This window comes from Stegodyphus dumicola, chromosome 11 (assembly GCF_044657685.1).
Source record: "Stegodyphus dumicola isolate Sdum_Otavi_A_Nest chromosome 11, ASM4465768v1".
NCBI lineage: Eukaryota > Metazoa > Arthropoda > Arachnida > Araneae > Eresidae > Stegodyphus > Stegodyphus dumicola.
Window position 1 is genome coordinate 161,515,180 of NC_140778.1, and position 14,145 is coordinate 161,529,324.

At 31.2% G+C, this 14,145-nt stretch overlaps 1 protein-coding gene across 9 annotated transcripts in view; it reads right to left on the reverse strand.

Moving 5' to 3' along the window:
- Positions 1 to 1,980: 1,980 nt before the first annotated feature.
- The window catches only part of LOC118183531 (phospholipid-transporting ATPase ID-like), a 370,912-nt gene continuing 358,747 nt past the window's right edge, over positions 1,981 to 14,145 (reverse strand). For all 9 annotated transcript variants that reach the window (XM_085826193.1, XM_085826190.1, XM_085826195.1 and 6 more), the window contains one exon: positions 1,981 to 14,096. In XM_085826193.1, coding sequence (XP_085682319.1) covers positions 13,584 to 14,096 — 513 coding nt within the window. In that variant the 3' untranslated portion in view covers positions 1,981 to 13,583. The remainder of the gene's footprint in view (positions 14,097 to 14,145) is intronic.

A 14,145-nucleotide genomic window follows, 5' to 3' on the forward strand; every position in this document is an offset into this window, starting at 1 on the left:
GTCAATTTTTCAATTTGTGTATCAGTCAAGCGACCTTTTCCTCCAATTGATTTTCCATCTGCAAATTTAATACCTTTCAGTTTCAATTCTCTTCTGAATATGACCAACACAGTCGATTTTAGAAACGGATTATCAGAACCATAGGGCTGGGCCTTCGTTATAGACTGAAAAGTCTTGGAATCTCCATCCCCTATGTATCCAACATACTTAACATCATGCTCTGTTTCTGACCGCTGCAAAATTCCAGCCATACCGACGACCTCTATTTTACCCGCAGAACCACTCTGATTCATAAGACACTCCGCCTCATGTTTCATTTTCCAGTTACCATACTCTGGTGTACCTTTCATGGAATTCCATGTATCACATGCCTTACAAAAAGATGAAAGAACCTCTGTGATGATACCACTTTTGTGTCCAATAAGGATACACACACCTATTCGTGATGTGTGACCCCTGGGTTTCCATGAACCATCGCCGCTAACCACAACATTTGAAGAATCCGTTTGCTGAATTTCTTGGCAAGCAGCATTTTTCATAGATTGTTGTGCCACATTACTTAAGCACAAGATAAAAACTTCTTTATTGTAGCATTGTATGCTTTTTTCGATACTGGGTGTGGAAGATCCATGATACTACAAAATAGCTTCATTGCCGAGTAGCCCATTCCAAGTGTTCGCATGGACTAAGTAAGCATCACGTATGTTAATGTCAGCACAGTTGTTCTTTTTACGAATCATTTTTGAACATTCAGTTCTTTACGATTTCCACAATTTAAAGAAAATTTAGAACTTAATCCACTAACAAATTCTTCTTTGTTAGTGACATCACTGCCACATGTTTTGCAGCACAATACTTTTCGAAAAAGGAAATTATTATATTAAAACCTTTAAAATCCTCATTAGTTTCATTTTCCAACTGCTTAGAAAGTTTTATTTTCTTTGCAAAGCAGTAGACGACTGGCAGTGCTTTCGCGTGTGGATATTACCAGTAAATTTTCTCTTTTTATTTCTACTGCCAGATGACCGTTTTGGCGTCAATCTACCTTCTATCCTATTAATATTAATCTTAGGAATGAATTTTCAATATGAACATTTAATTATATTATTAAATAAAGGAAAATATATGGAGAAACCTCTCACAGAATATAGAACACGTTGTAAAATTCGCAAGCAAAGCAAAATGAATGCAATCATTCATTACAAAAAAATGTTAGATTGCTTTTGTAAACGGAATTTATCACCACTCTTCACAAGCGCAGCTGTAAATATCCAGCTGTCAAAAAAAGGTAAACAAACCACACGATCCTGAATTTTGAAAATTGGGTTTCAGTTCTTCCTCGATATCTTTCGTTCTAGTGGGAATTTTTTTATGCGGTTTGTTTTAAAATGTTCCTATTAGTTACCTCTTTAATGTAAAACAATAAAATGTTTTTATTTTTTTTTTACCCTCAAAGGTACCTGACCCCTTAATGCAAGCAGCATTAAGGGGCAGCACCCTACAATTTTTAATTTTTAAATTTTTCGTTTGTGGATAACAGGACGAACCAGCACTTAAACTGGCACAAAAAATATTTTTTAGTTTCATATGTTACGTGAAAGGCGCTAGGGCAATTTGAGATATTACTGGCCAAAGCAATAATTGTGCTGAATGCCAGCAGTAAATTTACATTCTAAATTTTACGTTCTAAAATATTTAACTGAAATCAGAATGAAGATGAAATATGTATTTGCAATAAATAATAATAATACTCTTTTGTAAGATATATATTCTACCGTAATAAATAATAATAATACTCTATTTTTCTAATACAATTTTTGAAATCTGTTTCCATTCAGTTAGCAACTACAGAAACGAAATCTGAAAAATAATACATTTTTACACTGGAATTGTTCATTTATAAATATTTTTATCTGATTAAGAAAATTAAATAATATGAATTGTATAAAATTTCTGAGAGATTGATAACATTAGACAAGATACAGACAGTAATCAACCTTTATTTATCCACACATACAATAACAATTTTATATTCTCTAACACAGCTATAAAACATGTCTTCATTGTACAAATCAAAAAATGTTTCGAAGCATATTTTTACTTCTTTATTTGTTACAAATAACAAAAAAGATAATTTGATTTGGGCTTATATTCATTCTAAAATAAATTAGATTTACATTTCTAACAAATCACACGAATTAAGATTGACAGTTCACGACATTCGGTATAAACACAGAACTGTACATAATACTGGTAGAGTACCTCTATGATAGTAATGTATGAAGTCATGGCTTTGAAGTGCCTGAAGATCTGAAAAATATTTTATTTTCATCGTTGGTCCCTAGTTCACAGCACAAAGAAAGCAGATGATTTGGGGGTCCCTTTCGTTGTAATGGAAGCTGTAGGATTTGAGTGTTGCTTAGATTTTTGGAAAAAAGAATAATGGCCTAATACACATATTCTAGAAAGCTAAATCGTAGTTATACGCATCTATGACAAACAGATCATAGCTATTAACCACAAGTTTTTATTTAAAAATGCTGCGATAATTTGATTTACTCATTTATTGATCTCGCCTTCGGGCGCAGTGTATTTTAAATACACCTCTTAAATTTTTAACTTTATGGCCTATGGTAAAATGATAATATACTGGTAAGAGCTCCTAGTAGCTAAAGCCAGCAGTAAAGATATGATCCAAGATCCAAGTACCGATTCATTCTGAAATAAGGTTATACTTTGACAAGAAAGAGCAATACATGATTAGAGAAGGCGCTGAAACTCGGAACGGCTGCTCTTGTTTTAGGAAGAGTCCAAGATTTGTAAGTATGGTACTTGAAAGTAGGGATGAGGGAACAGTGGAGGAAAAGACGACACTATATCTTTTCTGGCTCGTGCTTTGTTAGTGCAGCTAGAGTCTCGACTAGTGCGAATTTAATATTTATTATTCTTATTTTTATCGATCGTCTGCTATCTGCTTTACTTCCTTGTACGAAGTAAAAAGGAAGTATTGTAATCGCGAAAAGTTTCAGGCAGCATATTTCAACGAAAATATCCATTTTGACCGCTATCGAATGCAATTTAACGATGTTTTTGCGTGATATCTGTACGTAAGGACAGAATAAAAAAAAATTGTAAACTGCTTTAAAATTAATTCTGAAGAGAATTTTTCGTGGCATCTGTACGAACGTATGTGCGTACGTACGTACGTATCTCGCATAACTCAAAAACGAGTAGCCTCAGAACGTTGAAATTTTGTATATAGGATTGCTATAACATGTAGATGTGCACCTCATACTTTGGTTGTAATCGGCCGCACCAAACGTATATAAATATATTTATATATATATCCACTCTATTACCCGGCTCAGTGATCTCAGTTTCTTTACTCTTATATGTTTGTAAATTGTACATTTTTTTCTTTAAAAATGATTGAATTATATTGTTTTTATCTTCCGGTTAAGAATTTTATGCCTTTAGTAAATCTGTGTGCAATATTTTAAAAATTATCAGCAATTTTAAAGTTGTTTAATTGCCGCTAAGCCTGTTTTTAATGGCGGCCATTGATGTTTGTTTACATTTGAAACAGGAGACTAGTGGGTTTGTTGCCAATCTAGAGAAACTTAGCTTCGCAACAACAAAGATAACGCATTCATTTATTATTGCCAATTAAATCATGCTTAATTCTTTCTGGAATTTTTTCGAGGAAATAAGCGTTTGAGATTTACTTCGTAATTTTTAATATAGATATTTTGAGTTTTTATGTATTTTTGCCTTCTCGCGAAGTAAGAACTGAATTAATTAAATGAGAAGTACTCAATCGTCTGTGAAAAACTGTTTCTTTTTTGTTTTATTTGCTTAATTTCTTTTATACATAGTTCTAGCTTTATTATAGTAATTGAATAGAACATGTGGCAACGATTAGATAATTCTTTAAATGATGTACACTGCTCAAAAAAAAAAAAAAAAAAAAAAAAAAAAAAGGGACAATGCTATATCTCTCGTTCTACTGGGGCGATTCACGAAATTAAAATTGCGTTCTTCATGTCTCGAAAGCGCGACTTAGGATATATATTAGATTTATATATAGCACTATTTTAACATAGGTATTTTGACACAAAATCGGACTTTTTCTGAAATAACATACCATTTTTTTTACATATTTCGGTTCTACGACTCAAATTATGCCAGAATACCAAGTTTTGTAAAAATCGTACGAGTAGTTTTTGAAATATTAACTCTCAAAATTTTAGCTCCTCAATGTTAATTGAATTTTGCAAATTTATGTCTCTTTTTTTATTAAAATTTTTTGATTTTTTATCTCACATTTCAAAATTTAGGTTCATTCCAAATAAAATGTACCCATTTTTTGTGTTTTATTTTTTAAATTTCTATTTTTAAATAATTTTTATAAACTTTTCGAAAAAAAATTTTAATTATAACCTATAAAATTTTTACCATCATCTTAAAGTAGGTATATTTTTAAGCATATCTGCAAAAAATTAGACTTTTTTATTCAAAATTTTCTAAGATATACGCAAATTTACATATTTTCGCGTTTTGAAATTTGGCATCTTTTTTTTGAGCGATAATAACGCCAAATGTGGTCTATGGATTTTTGTTACGCTGTATTGCCACAGCTATTTTTAACCTTAAATTTCAAGTAAAATTTTACGGAGAATTAATTATATGACATTTTTTCCCTCAATGATGCGTATTTTTTTTTTTAAATAAGAGTAAATTTTTGTAAGAGTAAATTTTTACCTTCGGCGTTTTATCGTCTGCTACTTTACTTCGTTTAAATCGAATTGTCTAAAACCGAGAATTTTCGTTTGATGTTTATTTGAATTTTATGACATTAACTGCACAATTTATTTTTAAACAAACTGATGCTTTTGAAGTGGCTGAAAGAGCGGCTGGTACTATCATCCATATTTTTAAAGCACAGTATATTTTTATAGAAACAAAAGATTTAGAAAAATTATTTTTATAAAAGTCAAATTATGATATAAATATACAACCCTGTAGAGACTGAATTAATGGAAGTTCAATGGTTATGTAGAAATGATCTGCAGCTACTTAATCACTGGATTTCCGTGAACAAGTAAGAATAATTATATAAACGACACCCAACATTCTGAATTCAATTAACAACGAGGATACGATGTTTATTAAATGAATTCAAGAAGTTTTAAAACATAAAAAATCAACTCATTTTTTAACCTAAAATGTATTTTTGTGCGTAGCGTATTTTCATTATTCTAATTTAAAATTCTAATAATTCTTAAAATTCTAATTTAGAATGTAATTGTCAAGAACTGATTCCTAATCATCAGTAATATAATAAGTAATTATTACGGTTATTAATAAATCCTTCTCATAAAGTAATTGGAAATATTTCAAAAAACTTTCTGTCTGAATGCAAATATTTTTAATTTTATATTAATCAAGATTGCACACGATATTATTTATCTGCACTTCAATTCTTAACGTCAGTTCTAGTAGAAGTTACAAATGAATTATATTTAATTAAGGATTGGATTGGATTGGATTATTTAATTATGGCAAAGCACACGAGGGCTATCTGCCTAAAGGGAGGGATACCTTCGTGGAGGACTTTCTAAGGGAAACTGGCTCGTATACACGTTACACATCGGGAAAACCACGAAAACACCCATGCAACCAGCCCGTTCGCGGGGTTCGAACCTCGGACCGAACTACCAGTGATCAGCGTCTTTACCGCTCGGCCGTTTGTGGGCCTTAATGAAATGGAAGGCGATAACTTTATTTAAAATGATTGTCAGAAATACCAAAATGTTTCGAAAAGTTGGATACTTTTTAATATACTTTCAGAATGCTTAAAGAAAAAGAGAAGAAAAGTAAAATTTTTCGTAAAATTTAGTATTTGTATTTTTTTTTTTAATTTAAAACTTTTCAATGTTATGATATTTGATTCTTGCGATTTCAAAAATAAAATATTTGACTAAAATATGAATAACATTTTAAGAAACCAAATGTAGGATAAAATTGTGTAAAGCAGTGGGCACAATGATAAAACTGTTTAAAGCAGTGTATGCAAGTCATCCTAAGTTAAAATGTCGGTTATACATCTCTCTTATTTATATATATCTTTTCTGAACGGAATATTGAAAGGCGTGTAAAACTGTGCTTTACTATATTTTCTCTTTTAATATAGTATGCAGTTTTCAAACTCATCGTAGTCTGGGTTACAAAGTATTCTTCCGAAAGAAACGCAGTTCAAATAAATAAAATCAAATTCTGGAAAATTGATATTAATAAATATATTTAAAATGCTCAGTTCGAAGGAATAAATAGAAAATTTTAAAACAATTTCCGAAGAGGCAATGCAACACAAACAATTAAAATAAACGTATAAAAATTTAAAAATTACCTAAAATAATAACTGTGACGAAAAATATATATAAAGAAAACTATTTGAAAAAAAAAAAAAAAAAACGCTGCACCTTTATTTACGCAGTTCGAATAGGTAAATAGAAATTTTTAAAACAGTTATTCGAAACAAAAAAAAAAAAAAAAAAAAAAAAAAAAAATAAAATAAAATAAAATAAAAAAAAATAGTCCAACTTAAACAATTAAAATGAAATTCGGAAAAGAAAAAATTACTTAAAATAATAAGTTATAATTAAAAATATAATATAAAGAATATTATTTGGAAAAAAGGAACGATGGTGACTTTTTTTCCTCTCACGGGAAAGGAAACTAGGTTGCCATATATTAAGAAGTTCGCCAAGTGAAGTATTCTTGGCGCAAACTGACAAAAAAGTGCCAACATAAATTTGTGAATTTCTCTGTAAATTTCGCTCAATTTTACAAAATTTCATATTTAGGCGTAATTTGTGTCGTAGAATCGAAATATGTAAAAAAATTGGTATATTATTTCAGAAAAATTCCGATTTTGTGTCAAAATACCTATGTTAGAATAGTGCTATATATAAATCTAATATATATCCTAAGTCGCGCTTTCGAGACATGAAGAACGCAATTTGAATTTTGTCAATCGGCCCAGTAGATCGGGAGATATAGGACTGTCCCATTTTTTTTTTTTTTTTGAGCAGTGTACATTTTGTGCATTGTGAGTTATAATATGAATGAAATATAATACTGTTAAATAAACCTAGCGCCAGAGTGTCGCTATGGTAAACAAAGTGAATTTTAAGGAATGCATTTATTCTATTGTGGTTTATGCGCTGTCGGCGAAGTAGGTTTAATTCAATCTAATAAGTTTAAATAAAATGCAAGAAAAAATGCGTATAATTTAATATTCCGTACAAGCAAGTCATGTGGTGTACACATCAGATTTTTTAATTTTGATTACCTAATTTAAAAAATTCTGCGTTAAATTTAAATAAGAACTGAAAAGAAATAATACTTGTTCTTTATACAAAATGGAATTCAAACTAAATTGTTCTTTCACAAGTGAATACAATACTCTTTTCAGTATAAAGATAGGCCTTTTAAAGCTCCATCAAAATATATCATACTAAAACACATTATTTATTTTGTGTACCAGAGGAATCGAGGAATCATCACTTGAATTATGGTGACAACCACTAAGAGTTTTAACCATTCAATCAATTAGTGCCTATGGCAAATCGCTGTTTTTTAATTAATTCAGTGGCGCGTAGAGCACCTCGCCCGCAGGCGAATTACTGGTCAAAGGTGGCAAGTCTTAAGAAAGTTATAGATCGTAAATGGCATACATTAGTTCAAGTCATAAGCAATTAAATGTGCATAATCAGGTCGTTTTTAAAACTAGAATAGGCGCTGGCTGGTGAGTAGCAGTTTAGAGGTGCAACGTAGCTGAGAATTCTAAGCAGACTGGGATGAGCAGCGAAAACATAAGATTACTGAGCCGTATCACGTGACTTAATAAAGCTTTGTGATTGGTGTGTAAGTCTAAGCAGTACTTGAAGTAAAATTAATATATCATTTTTTACAATCAAAAATACAATAAATTCCTTTAAGGGTGAGTTCATTTGTGTACCAGATGTCTATGTCTATGTCTTATCACTTAGTAAAAGGCAATCGATCATTAACGGCCTTTACCAATATATTATAATTGACTTTATATATTATAAATGCTTGAGGAATCGAGAAAGTTGAATCCAATAATCTGGAAGTACTTGTGCACATGCTGTGCTAGAACTCGGAGATTACTAGCGACGGAGGCTCCTGCGCCGCCGTCCGTAGAATAAGTAAACTTTGAACAAATGAGGCGTCGTGTGGCGCCATCTATTACTAGTTTGTGTACCAGATTAAAAGAAAGTTAAATAATTATGTTTTGTTGTTATGATATTAGCGGTAAATATTATAAATATCAAAAATGTGCAGCTACAATTTTCTACAATACCTAAAGTAAATAAAAACTTTACAATTACTTATTGTAACTTCATGTAATACTAAATCACTTTACCGAAATAAGTGTTCTAGTGAATATTAGATTTCGTTGGAATAAACAAGATTATATAATTTTGCCAAAACGTTATGATTTAAGAAAATTTTAAGTAAGTATACAATGCGTACAATTTTACATTTCAGAAAGGTATTTCTCTTCGAAATATTATTTTTGTTTCATGAAGTGATAAAAATGAATCCGTCCTTAAGCAAAATGTTGAATAAAACACAGCACATAAAGATGCGCTGTGAAACTCCTTTCACAATTTAGGAATAAGCCTACTCAAAGCTATTCCGCGACCTACACTCTTTCCGTTTGCAAACCAGAACCTTTCCTTTCTCTTCCTCTTGCCTGCGTAAATTGAACTCGCCCAGCTAACAAAAGAAGCCGTTCCGGGATTGACGGTCTAGTCATAATTAGCGGGATTTAAAAGAAGTTACAAACATGAACATTATCCAGCCAGGAAAGTTTAAAAACTTTCTAATTTCTTAAATGTCTTGCAATATTCATCAATGCGAGTATAAACAAGTATTTAGAAAGAGCACTTGATGGATTATATAACCATGGACGCTGTTCAGCCAGAGTTACCAAAAATATCTAAATTTCTGTATACCTTACTGGCTTCATTTTGCAAAGCCTGCTAGAGTTTGAGAAGAAAGAAATGATCATTAAATATGAGCATTTACAACCGAAAAATGATATAATTATGAATATTTTTCTGAATTATCATCATAAAAGATATATAGTTTAAATTTTTCCTATGAATTCAACGTTAATACCGGTAATTGGTAATATGTCGTAAATAGCATCTAAGAATATTATTAGGAGGTGTAATACAAAAATAATTATTCTTTTTCTGTCTTCAGTGTTATATTCAAGAACATAATTTAGTAGGAGTTCATTATGAAATGACTTTAACATCTTCTGTTCAGTCATTTTCTTCCATTCTTAATGTAGTAATTCTTAATTAGAATATAAAATAGCTAAAAAGAAAATAATTTATGTTATTTCGGGTTTGATATTCTATACAACTTACTTTCAGTAGTTATTTTCTTTAGTTTAAACATTTTTAGGTCTTGATATTTTTCTGATACTACATTTAGAATTTTATGTATAGTAAAACAAATGCATAGTTAAATTTATGTTATTTGCGCTAGTACTTCGAAATGTTTCTAACAGAAGTACTAAACTCTAATAAGAAGCAATTCACTTCAGTTGGAAGAAGGAAGATTAATTGTTGGAAATCCATCTAAATTCATTGATTCTTTTTCAGACACTATAACTTCAAATAAGAAAAGAAACTGACAGCGGTGAAGTCATAAATGTATTCCATTGTTACTGGGTAAGTCAAGTCGGGTTACGTATAGACGTAACTAGGGTTATGTATAGACCTCTGCGATTGATAACGTGTGGTCTCGTCGGGTTACATATAGACCTCTGCGGATTGATAACGTGCGTTATGATTTAATTTGAGAAAGAACGAGGAGAAAAACACAACCATAAGAAAAGAATTCAGAGCTCTGAATTACCAAACTGGCGAAGTTTTGTAAAACGTGGTAAATGGATTCTTTAATATTTCGTGCTCCGAAGAAAAGTCCTGATTTTGTAAGGCAATAGTAGGTCTGGGCTGTTGTTAGTATGTAGATAATTGTAAGGTTTTTAAGTTTGACCTAGCAGTTAAATTTTATGTTGTTTAGCTCTTTTTGCCTTAACTCATGAGCTCAAGAGGACACATTACTGTCTGTCTACGAGAAGAAAAGTTCCCGCCACAGTGTCTGGTGGATGACTGTTGCTATAGCAACAGGGCTTGTATATTTCAAATAGGGGCGAACCAAGGGTTGCTTTATTGTTATTTTCTTTTTGGCTACTGTTGATTGAGGGGAAAAGAGTTTATCATTCGTCTTCAAGACAGCCCTACTGAAAATGGGTCAAGACTCGTTTCTACGGCAACAGACAGCTGCAGACTAACTGGCGAGAGCTTTTCTTATGATAGACAGACTGTAGACACAGAGAAACAACTGCACTTGCTAATCTTACCAAAGAGACTTCTTGTTATGCAACAGCCATGTGGCACCATACAATTTTCTATCAGCAGTAGTTAAGTTAGCATCATGAGCAGTTAAATGAAGCAAAGAAATTTTGGATATTAGTTCACTTTAAATAAAATACATATGAAGTTTTAGTAAAAGCTTAAGATTAACCCGAATATCTTGGAAGCGAAAATGTTCACTAACATTTCTGCTGGAATTTAAAATTTTATTCGAGTTTTATTGCTGCAAGGAGCAAGCAGATTATTGAGCTATTTTTCAACTGTACGTGATAGAAACCAAAAAATATAGTTATCGGTCATTTATCTTTGAGTTTCTTCTGTTATTTGGTGTTAAACTCATCTATGGTGACCTCTCGCTCAGTAATTTTTAACATCAGTTAGCGCAAATAGAGAAGAGATTTAATAAGATCTAAAACATTTTAGTTTACTTATTCCAGAAACTTCGCAATACGTTCCTAAACCATATCTCACACCTAAATATTAACAATGTTCAATCATTTTATGTGTATAACTGGAACTTTCATATTCCGAGAAACCCTTGTTTCATTTTAATATACTTCTATATTTGAGTTTTAGTTTTAGAAATTGAAATATTGTCTTTTGATCAATTATAATAAAACAATGTATTATGAATCTTTTGAAAACATTCATAATACATTCTTTCATTGTAATTAATAAGCGGAAAATTAAACTAATTAATTAATTAACTTAATTTTCGAAAACAAGTATGCCGCTTCTCTGTTCTCAACTTGCACCCTTTTGGGGAAATTCTTTTGTGTTTGTTGTGTTTTTTGGTTTTAGAAGCAAGAAGCTTGAGCATATGAGATGCTGCGGACCTGCGGCAGAAAGCTGAACACATGTGATTATTAAGTGTATAATCAGTTTGAGAATCGGGAGTTTTTGCACAAAATTATTGTAAAGTAGGACAATTCTCAGGCTGAATCTGAAACGCATTATCTGGAAATTTATTTGAGAAATTTCGTTTCACGTTATGGTTACAACAGATATAAAACGTCAGTCCCTATTACAAATGAAAAATTTCAAATTTTCTTCTAAATGATATACAAGCATCTTTTCTTTAGTGTAAGTTATTTAACGCTTTAATGCGCAATTTTACGCGAGAATTCGATATGCATATATTTTTTACACCTAAGAGTAAAGAAAAGAACTCGTAAAAATACTATGGAAAAAAAGTGCGTTTCATTTGATATCAAGGCATTTTTTTAAGTTCTTGCACATGTGCAAAGTTTTTTGTATAAAGCAGTATTAGATCAAATACATGCGAAGGCACAAAGTAATATAGAGTTATACAAGGGAAATAAAAGTATTTATAAAAAAATTAAGAAGGTGCTAGTGTCAAATATTCAAAGTGCCAGGTGTCAAAAATTCAAAGTTCGCTTGAAAACAGCTCGAATATAGTTTAACCTGTCATTTGATAGTGATTAATTTGATGGCATTTTCATAAACTTTTGTACAAAATATTGCAGTGAAAAGTTGCAAAATAAGCAATCAGTGTTTGATATCTGAAATGGTACAAGGCGGAAGGTTTTAAAAAATTCTAGAGCTAAAAAGATTAAAATCTAGCAACGAATAGTTTGTGTCAACTCACATATTGTTCAATAATAAACATAGATTAAAACTGTTAATTAAAATTGTAGCAATTACCACAGTAGCATTGGAATAAAAGTATCGACTTCGCGTCATTAAACAATTATAGCCTAATCCTAAGATTTCAGTTCGCGAAATAAGGTTTCTCCTTATCACGACTATAATTGGATTAATATGAATCGGAAAAGAATATTTCTTGGGAACACCAAAAAGAATACCTTTTGATATTAATTGTTTTTATTCAATATTGCTGTTTTATTTAGATAAAACTCATATCCAGACTTCCGATTTCGATACGTTAGGCTTCAGATTTCGATTAAATAATGTGTTGAAGATATTTAACCTAAAAATTTTTTCACTATTGTTAATCCAAAAATGTCACAGAAAGATATTCTATTATTTACTCGTAATCAGCTCGGATTTCAACATTAAATGCAAAACAAGAGCAATTAATTTAAGAAGATAAAAATATATCACTTATAATTAATAAGATAAAAATATATTACTTACAGTTAAGCTTAATTACGCAGCTAGAAGTATAATGGACAGGAATATCTTACACTAGGCTAACAGTTAATAATTAGTTACCCAAAGAACACGCTTCTGAAAGCTTTTACTGTATTTACTGTTATTTAAAAAGGGAAAAATAAATAAAAAAACCCTGCGAACCATTTACTAGAGAAAAACCTACAACAAGAAGTTCTTCGTTAGTGTAAAAGGCTAAATGTGGTTTAACCAAATAATTAGAGTTAATAAACTAAAATTAATTGGAAAGTTTGGATTAATTATGAAATATTTCAATACAGAAGTTTTAGAAATAATTATCTGCATTAGGGGAGGGAACGTTTAACATTTCATAAATAGAATATGAATTACCTATTGCTTTTAACAAAGTTGCAATTTCTAAGTGCAAATGAATTTTGCCTGAGATAAGTTAAACATTATAGCGGGTCTTTACCTATTTACTATATAAGCAGAAAGAAATCGAATCAGTATATCTGTTGTCTTGAAAATAATCTTTCAGTATAAAAAATCAGCAGTCACTTATATGGACGATATTGTCTATGATAGCTTGTAAAACTTATGGTCTTCAAATGCTATGAAAAGTTTTGAAAAATACTTGAAAGAGTAAAACTGTGGATTTCGTTTGAAAATGCTATGCCTACTTTACATTTCTTTACACTTCCGTAAAAAGTAAGATCACTAGTTTAGTAAATATGTAGGAAGCACACAAAACATAAAAACTATTCTTTGGTGGACTAGCATTCTCTTATATCCTTAAACTGAATTAGTTAATTTGTACCTTTATTTTAAACTGATAATTATTTGTAGATATAACAATCAAAAATCAGCAATATTGGCAGTTAAGGTGGGGCTAATGAACTTGTAAGACGTAATCTCTGTAAATCATCATCGTATGAGTTGCTTTTTAAGATCAAAATACATATCATTAGTTCTTGACCAGTATGTGCTGAGTAACACATGTCTAATTCAAACTCTTATTGTTGGCCTGAAGTTGGTTAATGTACCAGGTAATAAAGGAGGCAGCATGTTGTTGCTGAAAGAACTCGATTTGGATTTCTTCATGATTTTCCCGCTCATGATAAGTCTACCGAAACCCTCTTGGTGGGCAAAGGCGTAACCGGACCTCATAGATTTCCTTCTGCTCGGTCTTCTCATCAGTTGGGGCATCATGATTTGTGGCTCGGATGGTTCAGCTTGGATGCGCATCCTCCTTTGCTTTAGACGAACGCGGTCCGAAAGCGTTGGATGAACGTGGACATAGTAGAATCGAATGGCAATGATTGGAATAAGGAGAATAACCAAGATGAGAAGAGTCGTGAACCAAAATGTAGGCGAGCTGAGAGTCATACGAAAGGCCCCCAGGTACTTGCTTTTGATGAGATCACTGTTTATGAATAAGGTAAGTGCGAAGAAAAAGGCCACGCTTCCAAAGATCACAATATGGTTAAAGACAGTCCAATAGGAAGTATCCAATGCCACCTAAGATTTGAAAATCATTATAGTTTTATAGTTAAAAACTCTTAACTTA